Source organism: Lagopus muta, chromosome 5 (genome assembly GCF_023343835.1).
Source record: "Lagopus muta isolate bLagMut1 chromosome 5, bLagMut1 primary, whole genome shotgun sequence".
Lineage (NCBI taxonomy): Eukaryota > Metazoa > Chordata > Aves > Galliformes > Phasianidae > Lagopus > Lagopus muta.
Window position 1 is genome coordinate 61668562 of NC_064437.1, and position 19899 is coordinate 61688460.

The 19899-nt window shown below is 42.9% G+C and overlaps 1 protein-coding gene across 8 annotated transcripts in view; it reads left to right on the top strand.

The window, feature by feature from the left end:
* TACC2 (transforming acidic coiled-coil containing protein 2) overlaps positions 1–19626 on the top strand; it is a 115403-nt gene extending 95777 nt beyond the window's left edge. For 5 of the 8 annotated variants that reach the window (XM_048945089.1, XM_048945088.1, XM_048945091.1 and 2 more), the window contains 9 exons: positions 927–1067; positions 1953–2042; positions 6540–6683; positions 7431–7507; positions 11396–11439; positions 16417–16577; positions 17091–17197; positions 18170–18290; positions 19057–19626. In XM_048945089.1, coding sequence (XP_048801046.1) covers positions 927–1067; positions 1953–2042; positions 6540–6683; positions 7431–7507; positions 11396–11439; positions 16417–16577; positions 17091–17197; positions 18170–18290; positions 19057–19122 — 951 coding nt within the window. In that variant the 3' untranslated portion in view covers positions 19123–19626. The remainder of the gene's footprint in view (positions 1–926; positions 1068–1952; positions 2043–6539; positions 6684–7430; positions 7508–11395; positions 11440–16416; positions 16578–17090; positions 17198–18169; positions 18291–19056) is intronic. The other 3 variants (XM_048945090.1, XM_048945093.1, XM_048945094.1) reach the window with 3 other exon arrangements.
* Positions 19627–19899: the final 273 nt, after the last annotated feature.

Consider the following 19899-nt stretch of genomic DNA (forward strand, 5'->3'; position numbering starts at 1 on the left):
CGTAGGACTGTGGTTTGCTCTGCTGTATGTGGTGTAAGATTTCAAATTTCTGTTGGTAAAAAGAGGTGCACATTCAGGTTTTCTTAAAAACTGTTAACTCTGTTGTTGTCATCTGATGCTGATAATGTAAAAACCACTTTTCTGATCATTAGAACTCAGCCCAGCTTCCAGTGGCATCACTTTTTTTCAGTGGCTTCTCTGGTATTGAATGGTGAGCCCTTTCTTACTTCAGGCCTGCAGTGCTTACTGACTTCAAAGCGTTGGTTCTCAAATACATGAAGGTTCCTTTAAGCTCACCTTAATACTGTGCTACATTTATAATCTTTAATGATGCTGTTGATACCATCTTGCAAGGAATTAGCTTGATGAGTTTTCAAGCTAAGTTTTCAATGCATTGCGGGTGCTCAAGTGCCTGAAGTCTATTTTTCTCATTGTACTTCTGTCCAGCTTCATATTATGTATTTATCCTGAGCATGTTACAATTGTGAACGCATCTTAGTTTATCTCCAATGAGCAGCACAAGATTTGGAAGAAGAGTCTTGCTCGTTTTCCCCCTCAGTTTTGGTCATCTTCAGAGCTTTTGGATTCATTTAGAGATATCAGAACAGAACAAAAGCTATTGTTTGAACAAAGCACGTGATAGTAGATGTACTGAGAGTATGCTGTGGTCCATGGCTTGGGAGCCATGATTTTAGAGGTCTTAATGCCGCTAAATTTCATATTAGTCTTAAAAAATTTACTCAGTTTATAAATTGGGAATAATTATTCTTGATGTTTGTCTGTTATAGCTATGAGCTGTGTATTCCAAAGGATTTTTCTATGGAGAATGAAATTATGAGAAATCAGGGATTTGCAGACACGTTGCTTTTAGCTTAAATTGCTTGGGCAATCTCTGTTGATTATTCTACGCTCTTCTTATCCTTCAGACATCTCCTGAAGACTCCTTTGTCTCTGCTGATGCTCTTCTCAACAGGATATCTAAGAAAACATCAATATGTGATCAACCTGAATATCTAGATCCTGACTTAGCTGAAAAGAACCCCCCAGTATTCGCTCAGAAACTTCAGGTTTGTAGCAGAAATATGAATTTCTCTTCTCCTTTGTCTATGCTCTGTATAGAATGCTTTACCTTGAGTGAAAGGAGTGGGAAATGGCTTGGATTGGAGGGTGGGAAAGAAAGAAAGCAATGAAACTAAGGAAGAGAAATATTTTAATTTAATTTATGCAATACATAAAATTGAGCTTAAAGTTCCTTAACAGTTTCCTCTATCCAGTAGCTCTGATGTTTATATTTTGAAGTCTTTATAAAGACAACTCCAGTCCTATAAAGCCCTAACCCTATAAGGCTTGAACACAGGACTCCATGTGTGGAGTGTGACCTTGACACCTGACCTTAGTAGGTCTGTATCTGTAGGTCCGTTTTTGGAGATGAAGATCCTAATTCTGCTGAAATGGAAATTAGGATTTACTCTAATAATCCATCTGATGCACAGTTTGGTGTGGCTTCTTCTAGGAAAAGCAAATCCATCTGCAGAGCAGTTCTGTGTGTCAGGTCCTATTTTCCAGAATATTCACAGTGAAACTTCAAAGCAGCAAAGGTTGAATTGGGGGTGGCAGCTGGCATAAATTCACATAAAATGAGAATGGAAGCAGAGAAGCCTGGAAAAATGGCTTCAACTGCAGAAAACATATATATTTTTTTTACAAACACTTTATCCAAACTTACTTTCTAATAAAAATTGCCTGGATAGCCATCTCAGAACTACCCACAAAGTGACATTTTGCACCAAAGCTCAAAACAAAGGTAATACGGGATGTTTGTCACCCAGGGATTGCCAGAATTGCACATCAATTGCAATCAATAACATTCAGTTTTTTCACGCGTTAAAGATTTTTGCTGTGCTCTTAACACATTTTTTTCTGTGGATCACTGATGACCAAACACTTAACAGGAGGAGTTAGAGTTTGCTGCAATGAGGATAGAAGCACTGAAGTTAGCCAGGCAGATTGCCCTGTCTTCTTTCCGCTCCTTAGATGCCGAGGTATCTGTTTTGTGCCTGCCATGTGTGTGAGTGTGCACAGAGACTAAGAAACAGTGCTGCTTTTTCTTTAACAAGGTGACTAAGGTGCTCAGAGTGCAGTGGAAAACTAAAACAAGCACCAGAGTGTGGCACAGAAGAGCATGCTGAAAGCAGCGCTGCACACAGAAATGCTGTCCACCAATGGAAAGATTAACATAAGTTTGTAGGCAAGAAACAGGCATACGCTTATCACAGGAGAAAGAATTCTGCAACCAGATGGCTTTCTTTAATGTTTACCCCAAGGTTTGTCCTAAAATATTTGGTAGCAAAACAATATCAAACCTAATCCTTATAAGAATGCTGTAGATTTTGGCTGTTGGTCCCTACAGCTTGAAACAGACACCCAAATACACAAGTGAGAAGTTCAGTCAACCCTACCATCAGGCTTCAGAAGAAAGGGACTGCAGCAGACCTGCAAGGGCTGTAGAGCTGCTGAGGGAAAGGGGCTCCCTCACACAGTGGGCCTTCACTCCTGAAGATCTAAGCTTTCCTTTAATTGTCTTTTCTCAAGCACGCTGCCTACTGCCTCCTCGGAGTGATGCATTGCATGGCTTTAGAGACACGTGCGGTCCTTACTGCAGGATGGAAAAGCTTGCTGTGATGCACTGTGTTTGGTGATTAGCCAGTTGTGCAGCTAGTTTGTGTTGTCCTTTGTGGTGCTTTGAACAAAAAAGTCAAGCCAAAAACCTTAATGGCTTTCTTGGGAGGTGCTGTCAGCTGAGGAGGATGCTGACGGAATGGCAGCATCCTGCTGCAATGAGTCATTTTATTCCAAACGAGGGGCATGTGCTGTGGCACATCCTTCTCCAGTGACCTTTCTTATGTTACAGTGGCCATTAATAAGTCAGGAAGCTTTTGGCTTAGTCCTGCATCATCTTAATATTAGAGTACATTGCATCATAACAACATTTGAGCTGATGACAAGGTGTAGTTTCTTGGTGAAATTTATGAACTCCTTGGAACTTAGAAATGGGGGACAGGCTTCATGTGAATTTAATCTCCATAACAAAGATAGCAAAAATGACAACCAGAGATGAGGAGGGAAAAATAAGCAAAACTCCACCCTCTGGCACAGAATTGGAAGCATCTGGACATTCACAAGGTCCTGTCTCTGTCCAGCCACAGGAGCATTCTTGGCTGAACAACTTGGGTGCCATGCTAGGCTGGGAAGGCCTTTTGTCCCTGGATAACTTTACTGTTTAGGTGGGAGATTGCTGATAGTAAATTAGCCTGTGGTGGCAACCCTTGTGACCTGCAGTGACTGGTGGCCTGGATTAACTATAATAGGATCCACCAGATGACTGCAGTGACTTAAATTCAGACACTATCTGGCAGGATTCCCTTCTGGTTGGCTGCCCACAGTTCTTCCCTTCGTGTTTTATAACTAAGGTTAGCATTTGCTGAACCATTACAGGTGTGATAACAAGCACAAGCATTCCACATTACCATCTCCTATCATCATTTTTCTATAAAGTTGCAGGCATAAATTAGGCTTGTTATGCTTCCATCGACCTGTGTGCACGCATCAATTAGTTACAAGACAAGATCGTTTGATATGCACTTAGCTTACCCTTTGCCAGCACTCATACTAATTTTCAGCAAGGCTAAATACATATATTCCCCTAAACAGTATGCTAAAAGTGATGTATCATTTTCACTGCAGAGCCTCACTTTTCTTCCACTCTGACCTTCTTGAAGTGAGATCACCACAGCTGGTTAATCAATATGCATTTACTCTCTGTCTGATCAGATATCTGGTTTCTGTGCAAGGTGCTGGGAAGTGCAGGGGAAGTGCATTGGGCTCTCAAATATTTGCACTAAGATCACAGTGACCTACATCTCGTAGTAATTCCCCTGCGGGCTCTAATCTTTCTGTGTGAGGTTCAGTGACTTATAAATCCCTATGCTTATTATTATCCCAATTAACTGTTTACTTTTTTGGCAGTTAGGCACTGAATTTAAAGCATAGGCGAAATATTACTTGAGGTGATATTGTCATGCTATTGGGCTATTTGTTTTCAGATGATAGGAATATTTGAAGGCAGAAAATAACAGATAGGAAATGGGCCATCAGTTTGTAAAACTGGCTCTTAGATAAAACCAATAAGACCAGTGCTGGAGACTGTGGCAGAGAGGGTTGGTTATGCTCCTGCCAAAGAAAGAAGCCAGCCAACCCAGCTGGGGTTTGCATGCCCTGCTTCCAGAGTCAGGACAGTGCTGGTTGGGCTAGTAGACACCGGTGTTTCTGTGAGCTGGTTCAGTTCCAAGAGCTTTTACGGTAGTTATTTGGGGGGAAATATTAAGCTTTTATTATACGTCATTAGTAATTCTTTTGTAAAATTCACTCAACTGCAGGAGAGAATGAGAAAAACCATCTTAGTAAGGTGTTGGTGGGGCACTGGAACAGGTCACCAAGGAGGCTGTGGATGCCCCATCCCTGCAGGCATTCAAGGCCAGGCTGGATGTGGCTCTGGGCAGCCTGGGCTGCTGGTTGGTGATCCTGTGCATAGCAGGGGGTTGAAATCAGATGAGCACTGTAATTCTTTTCAACCCAGGCCATTCTATGCTTCCATGATATACAAAAATCCCTAAATATGTATTAAATTCTTGAAATGTGCTTTTTTTTTCCCCTTCAAAATCTTCACATATTGACAATGACTTCCAAAAGTTTTTACAGGAGTTTAAGGAAATGTGTGTTTCCATTGCCACGATTAATATTTCCCAGCAGTTTCCTCACGAGACCCAGCAGCTCACACAGCAGAAGGCTTTTGAAATAAGATATGTGTGGTTCAACAGATTGAGCTGCAGGATGGCCTTTCTTCTGAGGGCAGCTTTGATGCTCTAATAGCCCTTTGTCGTCTCTCAGTTTTCCTCTTTGGGTTTGAGTAGGAAATAAAGTGCATTTTTTGAAGGTGGAATACTGAATTTCAGCAGCAGAGGTCTGGTTTCTTGCCTGTTCTACTGAGGTTTGTGGGCAGCACCGTGTGTTTTTATATATATATGCGTACACAGAGATGACTCGTGCCCAAGATGTGCTTTTTCCTGCATTGTCACTGTATATCAGGAGAAATCTGAAGAATACAAGCTGTGTAATTTGGGTAGATCCTGTGCTGCCTTTTGCTGCACTGTGCAAAGCCACCAGGTTGGAGGTTGTGCCTCCGTGTTGTTGGAACTGATCAATAGTTGGTGCATGTGGTAAAATGTGACAAAAAGAGAGAGGAATGGCCTGCAGCTGAAAGCACAGAGTCAGATGATTCCTGTGTTTAAAAATGAACAAAAGATAGAGAGCAAATTGACACGTCTCCTATATAAACAGCATGGTGTTTTGAAGTGCTGTTGAGCTTGTTATTGCTCTAATTAAATTTCCTTGTCTCGTCTTTTAGTGTTGCTGGCACGGTTTCAGCACATTGCTCACAGATGTGGGTGGAATGCATAACATCTATTCCTGTGTTTTCCTAATGTGAGCATTCTGTGTCCTTAGGACAGCTTGTTCAATAAGGTGTGCTGTGGGAGCTCAGAAAGGGCTGCACAGGAGGAACTGTGGCTTTGGATCCTTTCTGTTATTCTGGGATGTGTGAGAAGGGCTGTGAGCGAGTGAACCATTCGTGGGACAAATCTGAGAGTCTGCAATGAGGGCAGTGCTGGAGGGGAGGAGGTGCAGCATTTTGTTTGGGGCAGAGCAGCATGAGAGCATTCCTATCCAGGCCATCAGCAGTCTGGATGTGGTATTTCAAGATGTGGGTGTTTATAAACTTGTTTTTTTTAATGCACTGTGATGTGAGTTGTTTACATCTAGAGTGTTTGCAGGGTCAGGCATTTCAATTTCACTTGGCTCTATTGGGCTCTTTTCCTTATTCTGTATCCTTCTGACCCAGTTTTGACCACCGGCATGAACAAGATTGGCAGCTGCTAACAAAACCTCGTTTAACATATTAATTGCATGCTAAATAACCAGCGGGGCAGCAATGGCAGCTGCATATTCACACTTCTTACAAAATATTGTTTGTGACAGAATATATCAGCATGTGAGAACTAGTAAGATAAACACCTCCTCATTTCTGTTTTTTTTTTTAATCTCATCTATTTTTATGGAAGCAGAATTCCCCTTAATGAGCTTTCTGCCTCCCATTCTAATTTCCTCTGCTGACACGTGTTTCTTGTGGATGCTTTCATGACATTTCTGTATCAGGAGGTAGTAAAATAAGCTCCTAAAATATTGTGGATGATGCACTATCTTTATTTTCTCTCTGTAAGGCTAATTTGGTTCTCCTGATGCTCGCTATGAATTTTAGATGTGTATTGAAATGCTCCTGTCAATGTTACAGCTGTTGTAGTTTAGTAGTGCACTGGCTGTCAGTCCTAGCTCAGGACCCTGGTGCCTAGCACACAGAAAACGTCAGCTCAACATGTATTTAATGGCTCATTTCTTTGTATTTAAAAAAAAACCCAAACACACAGAGAGAACCTGCTATCCCAGCAGATGTTTCCATCTCTAAAAGTGTGCTGTACTCACGGATCGGCGCTTCGGATGCAGAAGGCACCACGAGTCTTCTCTACCCCCAGCAAGACTTGGATGCTGCACTACGACTTGCCAGAGCAGAGGTAATTTTTTAGAATTGGGAATAGGGAATAGGTGGCACTTGTGGACTCCTTCTTTTCTGTTTTCTCCCAAACTCTTTATATTATTATTATGTTTACCATGCTTGAGACTGTTCTCAGCAATTCTAAACCCACGCTGGAGGCTACCAAAGCCAAAGGTGCTACTCTGTAAGTGCTGCTTGTTGTGGATGTAAATACTGGCTGGAAGAGGCCTATGAAAATCATTGAGTTCAGCTGTCAGGCTACTTCAGGACTGACCCAAAGTAAAAAAACGTAATTAAGAGCAGTATCTAAAAGTCACTTTAAAGTGGACAGGCACAAGACATCAGCCACCTCTAGAAACCCATTCCAGTGTCTAACCATTGCAGTGCGAGTGAAAGGAGCACAAAGGAACACAGTCCTTCAAATATAAAATCTCATGGATAGTCAGCCCTACATATGGACGCAGAAGCAATAAGAGCCCCCTTAGAGGACAAACCGTGGGACTGTGTTCCAAAGCCAAAATTATTTCAGTCTTGGCTCCAAATCAGGCATTGTATGAAGCGTTTTTAAATGATCATGATCTCACATCTGAACTTCTTAAAATTGCACCTTACAGTCTGTAAATCAACGGGCATGCTTGTATTTGAACCCATTGTGCCTTTGGAAACTGTACCTGTATCAATCAGAATTTGATATCCATACTGTACACTTATTTTGTTTCCTCCTCAGTGGATCACTTCTTCTCACTTTTCTTTTTCCTTGTTTCAGATTGTGGCCAAGGAAAGAGAAGTGTCTGAGTGGAAAGAGAAATATGAAGAAAGCAGAAGGGAAGTGATGGAAATGAGGTGGGTCATCAGTGTAGTCTTACTTCAGGCTGTGGACAGCACAGAGTGCCATGACTGTACAGATCTTTGGCTCACTGAAGTTGTTGGTTATATTTAACTGCAGGCTTCAAACTGATCCTAAACCTGTTGAAGGTAATCATTGTGAACTTCTACATTGCTGTTACTGAGATAAAGGGTCTTAGTCCAGGCTAATATAAGGAGTTTTCTCCAGTTTGTGCTGCTCCCCTCACTTGTGAATTCTCACATGGGTTGCATTGTGGTGTTTCTGTTGCCTGACTGAATGACTGTGCCTGCAGTGTTGGTAGAGGTGTCTGTCTGCTAATTTAAAGTTGTCTTTCCACGAGGAGTTTTGCCAGCAGAAAAAAAGCATGTGAAGGTTTGAATACAGGTATGAGCAGCAGAGGCTCCCTTCAGGAGGTTATTATTAAAAGATTCTTTAACATCAAAAGCCCCATTGCTGGTAGGAAAGCATTTCTTGCAAAGGAGCCACTCTTGCCTTTGAGAGTTGACTTTCAAGGAGTTTCAACTTCCTTCTCTTTGAACAGAATTTTTAATTATAGCACACACACTAAATTTGATTTCAGCTAACCAGTGTTTATCTTGGATTTTGCTACCCAATTTGAGAGCTGACAAGAAGCACTCTGAACTTTTCAGTTCTTTCTAGTTGTATCTGCTGATCTATTGTACTCCATTTCTTCTTGCAAGCCTGTCTGTATTACATTAAATAACAGTAAACTGATAATAACTGTTTTGGCCTTTTCTTCCCAGCCAAGGTCTCTGCCATTTGCAAAAATGATAAAGTCACTATAGTGGATAAAGTTGCTCAGAGCATCACTTTTGCTTGCCATCTAGTCAGCTGAGGGTTTCAGCCATTCTTTTTCTGTACAGTGGTAATGCCATAAGAACAACATGCAGAGAAGTTTGACCCATTCATTGACCTGGATCTGAGAAAGTCATCAGTTTTAAAAGAGTCTCTCTAGGAGTATTCTATGGAATTTTTAAAGCCTATTACTTTCTGCCTTCAAACAGACAGGCCCTCTCCCTACCTCTGTCCTTCACTCATAAATAAAAGAGATCAGACAGATTATTTTAGCATCTATCTTTCAAATTATAATTTCCATGATGCCTTTTGAGACTGAGTTTTCTGTTCTAGCACCTGCTTCTTCCCAGAGTTAAAGACCTAGGTAGCTTAAAGCAGAAGCCAGTCAGCTGTATTGAGAAGTGATCTGCACCTGCAGTTTCTGCTGGCATCCGGGAAACTTGTGCTGATGGAACAGGGGCAAAAGAACACTGTGCTGCACAAATCAGAAGCACTGGCAAAGGTGCCAAGTGTCACACGTGGCAGATTTGAATCGAGGAGCACAGGGCTCTGAGCCAATGCATCTGAAGAGAGGCGTCTGCAGGAGGCGAGGGCAGCGCCTTTGTGCCTTGGAGAGGAACCATCTCCCAGCGCCCGCTGAGTTCTCTCACCTCTCTTGCTCTCCGCCTGGGAAAGGAACCAAAACCCTGGCATAGCTCTCTCAGTGCATAATGAGGCAAAATGGAAAGGAACTGCTGCATGCATGCATCCAAAAAACGAAACGTGGAATGAAGAAAACCTAGGAATTATGTAAAGAATGACTCAGAGTTCATTGCACACACTCCAGTGCAGTACTTTGTCTATTTTCTGGAGGCTGCCAGGGTACATACGCCTGCTGGCTGCAAACAGGCACTGGCAGGGGTTGCTTATTCCTTAATGAAAGGAGAGCAGAGAGACAGAGCATCTGACACACTGTAGGATCTGTTCCTTTCTGTACCTCGCATTAATTTGCTTCTGTGTCTATGTCCTCAATAAGATTTGATTTTGAAGAAAAAAAAAAGAAAAAGCCTTATGCAAGCCAAATTTCAACAGGCAAATGGGGAAAAGGTCATTTTGTCTCAAAATGATGAAAGGTGCATGTGTGCACCAGGATTTCATTGGGAAGATCACATGTTGAAACAGTTCATGTGTGATAAATTAGAGATGCAGAAATTAGACGTGACATAATTGTAAGAAAGGAATGAAGGGAAAGGCTGGGATTATCGAGTTGCAAGCATAGTAACTTTTTTTTGCAGGAGGAGAAGCAATGCTTCTTTATGCAAATACTCCTTGTTCTACCTCCTGAGTTTAGCCAAGTTTCCAGCAAAACGTCAGCGTGAAGGAGATTCCACTCTGGAGGAGAGGAGCTGAATGAGAAGTTACAATAAGGATATAGTAGGATTCAAACAGATAGCCAGTGATGGGCTGTGCCATAGCCCAAGAGTAGAGCCAGAGTCAGGCTGGATGTGTTTAAACATGGTTTGTTGGAGGTGTGATTGATCGTACCTCTGTGTGGGATGCCAAGCAGAAGACCTTTCGAGAGGTAGCCTGGGATTTCTATGTTTTCATGACTTATAAAACTGTGGAAAGTCAATACGCAGACCAGAGGTCTGAAATAGAAGAGCTTAGGCCTATGTAGCATCAACTTTGAGTTGAGATGCTCCATCACGGAGAGGAATGACATGGTCAGCATCCTTGGGTTCCCCACCTGCAATGCCTTTTCTTTAGTCTGCTTGAGAGAAAGAGAGCTTTGTGATGAATATGAAGCAAGCCTTGAGATCTTCACTTTCCAAATCAAATAGTGTTAAAATCACTGTGGCATTGTAGTGTCCACGTTTACTGATGAAAGTAAGGCTGGGAAGCTGTATGGTGTTCTAACAACATTTAATGTTGTGTTCATTGTCATTGGTCCTTGGCTTCATTTTCTAAGATGATCAAACTTCCTGAAGGTGGCTGGTATCACAAGGACATGACATGGCTTTGAAATCCCTGCTGCTTACCTCTTATGTGAGAATGATCCCACTGTCTGGGGTCTGTATGTGATCCAGACTTGACACATGCAGTGCTGCTGTTACTGCGCTGGGTTTGGGGGATCTCCACAGCTTTCTCCTTTCCTTGCTGACTTCTGTCCCAGGATTTCCCCTTATCCTTACTGCAACCTCTCTGTCTGCAGCTAAAATGGAGCAAATCAAAGCGAGCAAAGACTTCAAAAAATATGTATTCAAATACCAGTGGGCTATTTGGAATATTCACTTCAGATGAAGCGTACAGTGATTTTGTTTTTCATAGGCAATCCTATGTGGCTCACAAATCAAAGCACAGATCAAGCTAGTCCCATTTCATTAGCTTTATTTGGCTCTGGAAAGGGATGGATCATCTTTCTAAATCACATTTAATCTGCTTATTTTGGCTAACCTCTTTTCAAGAAGGAAACTCAAAGCCTGCTGCGAGTCTGTGAAATAAAATAGTCTTGAAAGTAACATTTTCCCCCCTCTGTTTTTCAAAAGATGTGTGAAATTGGACGCGGTGAGCTTTGTGCTCCATTGCTGAGTGTTTTGGCTGTGTTGTTTTAAGTGCTGATGGGTCACTTCTTCACGTTTGGAGAGTGGAAGAGTGGATGCGTTTTGGATGGGGGCCAGCTGTACTGCTGTTGGATTTACTTGCCTACCAATTATAGCTGTTGTTAATGTTCACATTAAAAACAAGCGGACACGGAGGATGAAGAGGGGCTGGAAGAAGGCAATAGGAAAAGGAGACTTGATGCAACTCTTCAGTTAGGTTGATGCAATTATGTTGATGTTTAAACTGAGATAGGTAATGTACTTCGGGTGTGATGCAAAGTAATTCCTTTTCCCTCCCCGTGGAGGAGCAACGTTTAAGCTGTCAGTTTTATTTGTTGCATAGGAATAAAGAGCATATAGAAGCATGGAGCAGGATCTGTGTCCTGCTTTTATACCATAGTTCAGTTATTAAGTAGCATTATTTTCTAATTATTAGCTATTATGATGTTTGCCAAAAGTTTTTCTTTTTTCTTTTTTTTCCTCTTACAGGAAAATAGTTTCAGAATATGAGAAGACGATTGCTCAGATGATAGGTAGGTGTTCCTGCCATGAAAGATGCTATCCTGCACTCTGATTTTCTGAAGAGGGCATAGAAATGGGATTTAAGTCTGTGGGCTTCATTTTGATGCCAGCTCCCCCCGCTGATGCTGCAGGGAATGGGGATGCATCTGAGGGCACACTGTGTGCTTCCAGGTGGTGATGTGAAGCTGGTGCTTCGCTTTACAGAAATAAACCCCAAGGCAGTCCAGGTAATACAGAAAGGTCAGGGCTTTTTCTTCTGTGTCAAAGCAAAGTGTCCCATGGGAAACATGTTCAAACACTGCCCAGCTTCTACAGGTATCTCCAGGAGAGACATAAAATGACCTGAAAACCCTGTAGTCATCCGCTCGCAGCTGTTTAACAGGAGATACCAAACTTAGCTCTTTACAACAGGGATTATCTGTGCTAAGTGCATTGGTTGGACCAAAACCGAGATTAACTTCAATCCCAGCTGAGATTGTGAGTGGCCAATCCACCTCCCAGCTACTGACATAAAGGTCTCCAAGCTATCTGCACAATCTATTGCAGAAGTCAAGAAATCATTCTTCTCACTCCTGTGGGAGAACTGTCATAGAGAGCACTGCATGCCTGCAGCACAAAAGGCATCTGTGCATCTGTGCATCAAGTGTTAGCACTTGATGCTTGAGTTCTCTCTAAATTCTATAGCACAGTTGCTTATTTTTGCCCAAGGAGAGCAGTGGGGGGGCAGTTCAGTGCCTGCTGTTTGCTGCCTTCCTGCATTTCATAGCCCATGGGAGGCACCCCAACCTCCTTTCATGACAAGGAAAAAAAAGGGCCTAGAAATAAGTCTTCATCTGTGTGCTTTGTTCTCTGTACAGTGTTCTGCCTCCATTGCCTTCTGTGTGTAAGCCTGAATGGGTTTGCCTGCTTTCTGACGTAACCTCTGTCATTCTCATCATACAGATGTTAAGGCAGGAGTGGTCAGATTATGCCAAGAATTTGATTCCCTTTATTTTACACTGGGTGTGCTCTGGTGCTGCTTCATGCACGATTATGGACATTACCAAGCGTGGCGAAGAATCAGGGTCACAGTCTCCAAAATGTAATTTTCTTCTTCAAACACTGGGGACATTTTTTCCTATTTTATGTGTCCCACTGCTGTCAAGAGATTCTTTTTTTCTTTTTTAAAGCAGTACAGAGTTTGATCTGAATGCTTACAGCATGTAGGTCCTGTATCACTCTGCAGGGAGTTCTTCAGCTTCAATGGCCATTTGTATGGACAGACACAGGACCTGCCCCATTCTCCCTAAGCTTCTGCATGCAGCCAGCAACAGAACTTTCTTTTGACTGCAGGTTAAACTTGTATGTATAGAAGTTGTAAGTCTGTAGAGCAATGAGAAGGTATGGAACAGAGATTCTAAGGCAACAGCACAGCCATAGCATGCATGGCAAATTCTGCAGTTGCCAGTTCATCTTTAAAGAAATCAAGGATATTAAAGCATCGGGCCTTTGGCCACTGAGGAAATAGGAAGAACTTCAAACTTCTAATTCAAAGTATCAGTCAGAGTCTTCCAGGTGATGTACAGCAAGTTTTTAAGAGCTGTGGCTGTAAATAACGTAATTTGCCATCCGTTTTCAAAAGAACTGAAACAACAGCAGCGACACAGGAAGCATGTGCTAATTAGAGCAATATGCAAATTTTACAGCATGATAAATGTGAGGCTCCTTCTCCCAGCATTTAGTGTAAATTTTCCCTCTAATTATCCCACTTTCTCCTGACATTTGCTGCAAATTATTGTCCCTTCTGACGAAAGAATTTACCCAAATGCCACATTGTGAGGGAAGTGATTGTCTGCATGCTATTTGCATAGACTTGACTGAGCTGTTATCCCACTAACGTCTCCCTGCTGGAGCAAAATATGCATTTTCACAAAGGAAATGCCTCTGCTCTTTCTATTTATGATCTAACCCTTCTGAGCTATTTACAGAGCCCTCTGCCAGGAGGGCATTGCAAGTGAACCGATTTCACAAATCCCTTTTCATGAATATTCAGCGTGGTTGAGCGATCCTGCTCAGCTTTTACAGACTGCCGTGTGCATGCAGAGTGAGCACGGAAAATATTTCGTACTCGTGGAATAAGACTGTGGGTGTGTTTGCATATAAAGTGCTGAAAACATGCCCTGCAAGCTGTCATTGCCATTGATTTCAAGGGCTGTGGTAGATCTCCTACTGCTGTCATGTACAGAGCCCAGTGTTAGCCCACCTCAGCTCATACAATCAGTCCCATGCTGTCCAGGCAGAGCTTGCACGCTGTCAGTGCACAGATCCCTATGAGTGTCTCTGCATCATTTCCTCCTGCTGCTTTATCTGCTCTTCCTCACACTTGGCCCCCTAAGACAGTCTGCTGCCCTTTGAGGGTGGGCACACAAAGGACAGCCATGCTGCTGTGCTGCAGCCTGGGCAGAGCTCACAAAGGCCCCTGCTCACCCTGTGGCACGCACACTCTCCTCAGTCACACTCACCTCCTCCCCCTCCAAAATCCTTGCTGTAGATTTATTTGTATTGTCGGATTTGTGATGTTGGGCTTTTTTTTTTCCTCTTTTTTTCCTGCTAAAAAAATGTATCCGTGTACCTGTAAGCTTAAAGACATAATGAACTTTTCATTATGAAGACAAACAAATGTTATGCTTTGTGCATTACGGGTTGTTGCATTACTTATTTTCTGCTTTCCTAACAATTCCTGATTTTCTATTTTGCTTCCGTTTTCGTTGCTTCTTGCTATTTGCTTGCAAAAACAAACAGGCAAGCCCGGTAAGTAAAGCTTTTCACCAACTTTCACACCACCACTCTGCATTTTTCCTTTCTTTTGCCTTTGTTCTCTGTTTGCTGCATTCCCATTCAGTTATGTGATAACGCTGTGCTGAGCCTCGGGGCGGATGTGCTGCTCCTGTGGTGGTGGCCTCACTCTGTCCATTTGGACATCCTTAGTGCTGAGCATCCTCGTGGTGGTGGTGACCCACAGGCAGTGTGTGGTATGGACATGGAAGCCATTTAATTAAAATATTCTGATCACGTAGCCTTTATAAACTGCCTTAGAAACAATGTAGAGATAAGTGGCTGTCACTGGTGAGCTGAGATTGGAGCTGCCTGCACAGCTCCACTGAGCAGCCTGTTCCTTAAGGCTAAATGATAGCTTCAGAGAGTAGTTGGTGGGTCTGCCCAGCCCCTGCAGCCCATGATGCTGGGAGGCAAAGAGCTCCTAGATGTGAGGTGTGAGGTTGCATCACTAGCAGGAGGAAGTTGCTAAAATACCATAGTAATCTCAGAAGAAGTAAATGGAGATTTATTTATTGATTTAAGTTGTCACTTTGAACACCTTAAAGCGTTTAGTGATGCAGATGGCTCCTTTCTCCTGCATGGAGCTGTGAGTAGAGGTGCTGCCCAACACTTGGCATCATTGCAGTCAGTGCTTGGGGATGAGCTGGGCAGGTTGTATCTCCAGCGTGCTTACAGGAGGCTTCTGCTGGAGCATGGGGTGGCAGCTTCTCAGATCTCAAAGAATTACATAAATAAAGGAAGAGAAATCGATGGGTTTCTCCCTTTATTTGAGTATTACAAATAATCATGGTGTGTCTCCAAGTAGTCAAAAGGGAGAAGTTATCAGAGTGATGGGGCGCCAAGGCTGTGCACTCCTTGGTTCATTCATCCCAAAGGTGTTTGTTTGTCACTGCCTGGGGCTTTGCTGGGCTGGCACAAATGCAGAGGACTACAAAGAGATTGAATACACAAAAGGAAGAGGTGAATTGCTTGGGAATTCACAGCATGAACTTCGACATTTCAGGGTTGACCAACAGGTGAAATACTCTTTGAATCAGATTCATTTTCACTCTTTGAGTGAAAAACTGAACACCCGTCAAAATATTTCAAAACATAGGAGGCTTAAATGAAAAGTTGTGCATTTTAAAACTGCTTTTTAGATGGGAGAACTTTTCCCTTCATTTCAATTTCTGTCGGAGGTGTAAGAAAACGGTAACGTAAAGCTGCTTATTTCTCTGAGCATATCTCATAGCAGCATCGTTCAAAGCAGCCCTTAAAACAGAGACATAAAGATCTTAATTTAGGATCTGCAGCCAGCAGTGTATCACTCAAGTAGGCAATGGCAGGCTTTTTTTTCCTACTGTTATAAGCTATTTTAATTTTTTACTTTGAAAAAAATTGTCTTCCATGTGGATTTGGAATCCTGTTTTACTCTTCCCACCCTCCCTGCTGCCTCACATGTAGTTAAACACTCTTTACGCTTAGGAAATGCCCTCCACAAACCAGCTCTGCCCAAAGTCGGGTTTCCTTCCTGGCATTTGTCTGCAGAGCTCCTAAGAAGGAAAGTTTACAGAGTTTTCTGAGGGGACAGTTTTGAGCTGGGCTAAATGAAATGAAGTGGCAGGTTTGTACAGGGTTAGAAAAGATGGTGGGAGATGACAACATGGGTCAGAAGCAGCAAATAATGTATTGCCTGCTCTTGAAGTACTGCTGCATGTAATCTCCTCCAGCTTGTGCCTCTTCTGGCAAATGAGGAATCCCAGGATCATAGAATGGCCTGGGTTGAAAAGGACCTCAATGCTCAATGCTATGTGCAGGGTCTCCAACCAGCAGACCAGGCTGCCCAGAGCCACATCCAGCCTTGAATGCAGGGATGGGACATCCACATCCTCCTTAGGCAGCCTGTTCCACTGAATCCAGTATCTCCTTTATGGGAGCAGCTGAGTTCCAAGTGAAATAAATCATCTGTAAGAAGATGTTTTCACCTTTTTCCCATAGTATTACAGTAATTAATTATCACTGTATTTAGAAAGCTTTTTCCAGAACATGATATTGTCTTTGAGTAACAGTGACGTTTGGATCTTCTGCAGACTAACATACAGCATAGAGCACAGCGTAGTAGAAGCTATAGATGACAGTGAAATCAGTGTTCATATTGATTTCTTTTTTCTCCCCCATCTTCTTTCTACCAGAGGACGAGCAGAGAGAGAAGTCTGTCTCCCATCACACCGTTCAACAGCTGATCGTGGAGAAGGAGCAAGCGCTGGCGGATCTGAACTCAGTGGAGAAATCCCTGGCAGATCTTTTCAGGAGATATGAAAAAATGAAGGAGGTGTTGGAGGGCTTTCGAAAGGCGAGTCGCTCCTTTCCTGTTCGGAGGAAAGCTGAGAGGGCGCTTGCGTGGTGGTGAACCCATGTTGCTTCACATGGGGCACCTTTTTGTTTCCAGGCATAAGTCTGCTTTGCTGCATGGCCCTGCACTGTGCACAACAGGAATGCCCACTGTGCTTTCTTTCTCTTTGAGAAAGAGTAGCTTGTTCCTGTACCCGACAGTACAGTTGCAATAAATATCACATACCTGCTGGATTTTACCACATGTTGGGGCTGGCTTGCAGGCTGAGGGGTCGGGGAAATCCGTATCTCCACTCAGAGATTATGTCTAAAGTGCATGGTGTGGTGTAATCCTCAAACAGAGGATTTCAGCCCAGTACCAAACACAAATAAAAGCACCATAAAGCTTTTTGCATTGTGCAGAATTGCTTCAGATGAAATCTCTGGGGGCATGTCAGTTGTCAGCATTGGACAGCCTCCTTACAAGTACCTGAATGTGACTTGGATTAAATGTGATGTAATGTTTCCATTTCAGAATGAAGAAGTATTAAAGAAATGTGCGCAAGAGTATTTATCACGAGTAAAGAAAGAAGAACAGAGGTATCAAGCACTCAAAATCCACGCCGAGGAAAAACTGGACAGGTAATTGCTTGTGCACATCTCCATTGAGGAGTTCACACTGCAGGAAGGTCCTGTGGCTGAGCCTTGCGCTCCAAACCTGCTCCTTTCAGATGCTGTGCTTCAGCTCCTGACCATGGCTAAAGAAAGAATTAGTTTCACAGTGAAAAAATCCCCCAGGAGGAGTCCATGTGGAGCACCTTAAAATTCTCCTTATCTTCATGTATTTGACAGGGAAGATTGAGGGAGCTGTTAGCCAGGCTTATGCGGCTACAAAGGGCTGTGCTCAGATATTTGCATTTGTAGCTGATGTTTGTGCCCCAGTGCTTTGCTATTGCCCTGTGCTGTGTTACTGCCCTGACATCAGTCAGCAGAACAGAGTGTGCAGTTCAGAGCAGGTGTCTCTCAGTTAATTCTGGACCCCTGGTTTATGCTGAGTTTGCCCACTTGTGTTGATGGTGATGTGCACTTGCACAAAAGTGCGTGTAAATCCATAAGCCACCATTAAGGTGTGAACATCTGATTGTGCCTTAAGGCAGGCAGGTCAGTTGGGATTGTTGTTGTTGCCATCTTTAATGCTTTCATGGAATAACCAAGTAAGCATTTCTAGAGTCCGCATGCAGTCCTCGAAGCCCAGGAGATGTCTGCAAAACATCGCTAGCATTGATCAGTGCCTAAAGTAAAGCGAGGCTTGGATTTGCTTCCCAGCTGTGAATCTTGTCTGTGAGAACTGGAGATCAGATTGAGAAACTTCCAGAGAACACCTCCTGCTGAGTGGTATCTTTGACCCCTTCTCATATAGACATAGTGAAGAGGCTTTGCTGACTGCTGAGCAAGGGAAAGAGCCACAGAAAGTCTCTAGGGGCGAGGCTCAGGCTGCCTTCAAAGATACACAGAAAGCAGCCCTACCCATCTCTTAACATGTAGTCCATCCTTGGATACCCTCCATCCTCTCCTGGAGACCTCCTGACGTGACAAGAATCTGTGTTTTTCTAGAGCCAATGCTGAAATTGCACAAGTGAGAGGCAAGGCTCAGCAAGAGCAAGCAGCGTATCAGGCCAGCCTTCGTAAAGAGCAGCTGAAGGTGGATGCGTTGGAAAGAACACTGGAACAAAAGGTATGTAGCAGCTCTGCTCTTTAACAAAGTCAGGTTGGATGTTAGGAAAAATGTCCTCTCAGGAAGAGCAGTGAGGCACTGGCACGGGCTGCCCAGGAGCACAGGGCCACTGTCTGTGGAGATGTTCAAGAACCATGGAGGTGGTGCAGGGATATGGTCAGTGGGGACAGGTTGGGTGTTGGAGCAGATGATCTCAGAGGTCTTTTCCAACCTTAATGACTCTGGATCTAAGGCAGTGACATGACCTTGCCTCGGACTGGCTGCCTCCAGCTCTCTTTTGGAGCTTAGACCTAGGTCGAGGTCTGCCCACGGTCCTGTCCTGCTCCTCAAGCACAGCCAGCCAGAATATATCTCATGTTCTCTAGCTCAGCAAAGGAGCTTATTTCCACAAAAATACAGCAGGTCCTTGCTTAGAGCCCCATGAAAACAGAATGAAAGTAATGCTACGGGGAACAGCCTGGAAACAAAAGCACGCTGTGTGTTATTATCATGTGCCAGGAGTGGCTGCTGGTCCTGAATCATCATCTGATTTGGTGCTAAGTTGTATTTACTGCAGTAAGATGAGCTCTGTGTGGGAAGCAGCAAGCAGATTGTTTGAAGGCATTATGCACAACTGCTCTACGTGTGTGTGTATATCCTACATACATCTATTCCCAGTATTGGAGAAAATGCTGGTCTTCCACACTTATTGGGAAAGCTTGATTTTTAAATACACTCAATATAATAATATTTTTCATGGAACTTAATACTGCCTTTTGTTTTCCAGAATAAAGAGATAGAAGAGTTGACAAAGATTTGTGACGAACTGATTGCCAAAATGGGGAAAAGCTAACTTTTAACCAAATTTCTGGACTTCAACACTGAGTGCAATATGACCATTGGCACACTGATGTCCATACATTTATGTGGACGGGTTATATTTTCACCTTTTCGTATGCACTACTGTATTTTCTTTCTAAATAAAGTTGATTTAATTGTATGCAGTACTAAGATGACTATCAGAATTTCTTGCTATTGTTTGCATTTTCATAGTATAATTCATAGCAAGTTGATCTCAAAGTTCCTGTATCAGGGAGATTGTCAAGTTCTCTAAGAAATTACAAATTGCTGATCCTAGCCTTCCCTTTGTACATGAGTTCCCATGTTGGATGTCTTTTGGATTTAATATAAACATGTATTACTTGCATGGGGACTCTTGCCTTAAGGAGTGTAAACTTTATCTGCATTTGCTGATTTGTAAAATAAATGAAAAATGGAAAAAAAAAATCCAGATGCATGTCACTTAAATGAAATTCTCTATTGTAAATAAATTTTTTCGTTGGAAGTTGAAGATGAGTGGCTTTATTTTGTGTATTTTGCTTGCTTACTGCTTTTGCTGTGCCAGGTACAGCGGAGTTTGTTAAGGAACTCCTTGCCCAGTGATGGGATTGGCCACAAAGTCGTACTGCTTGTGTGCACCTGTCTCTATATCCTGCATTCCCTGCAGGTATATATGCTAGATTTAAACTTTCTGTCCTCGAGTTTGAGCTTAATCCTGTGGGAATGACTGATTCTCTCACCCTGGTCCAGAAAAGCACGTAGGGAAGTGAGGCTGTTTGTCTGAGTTGGG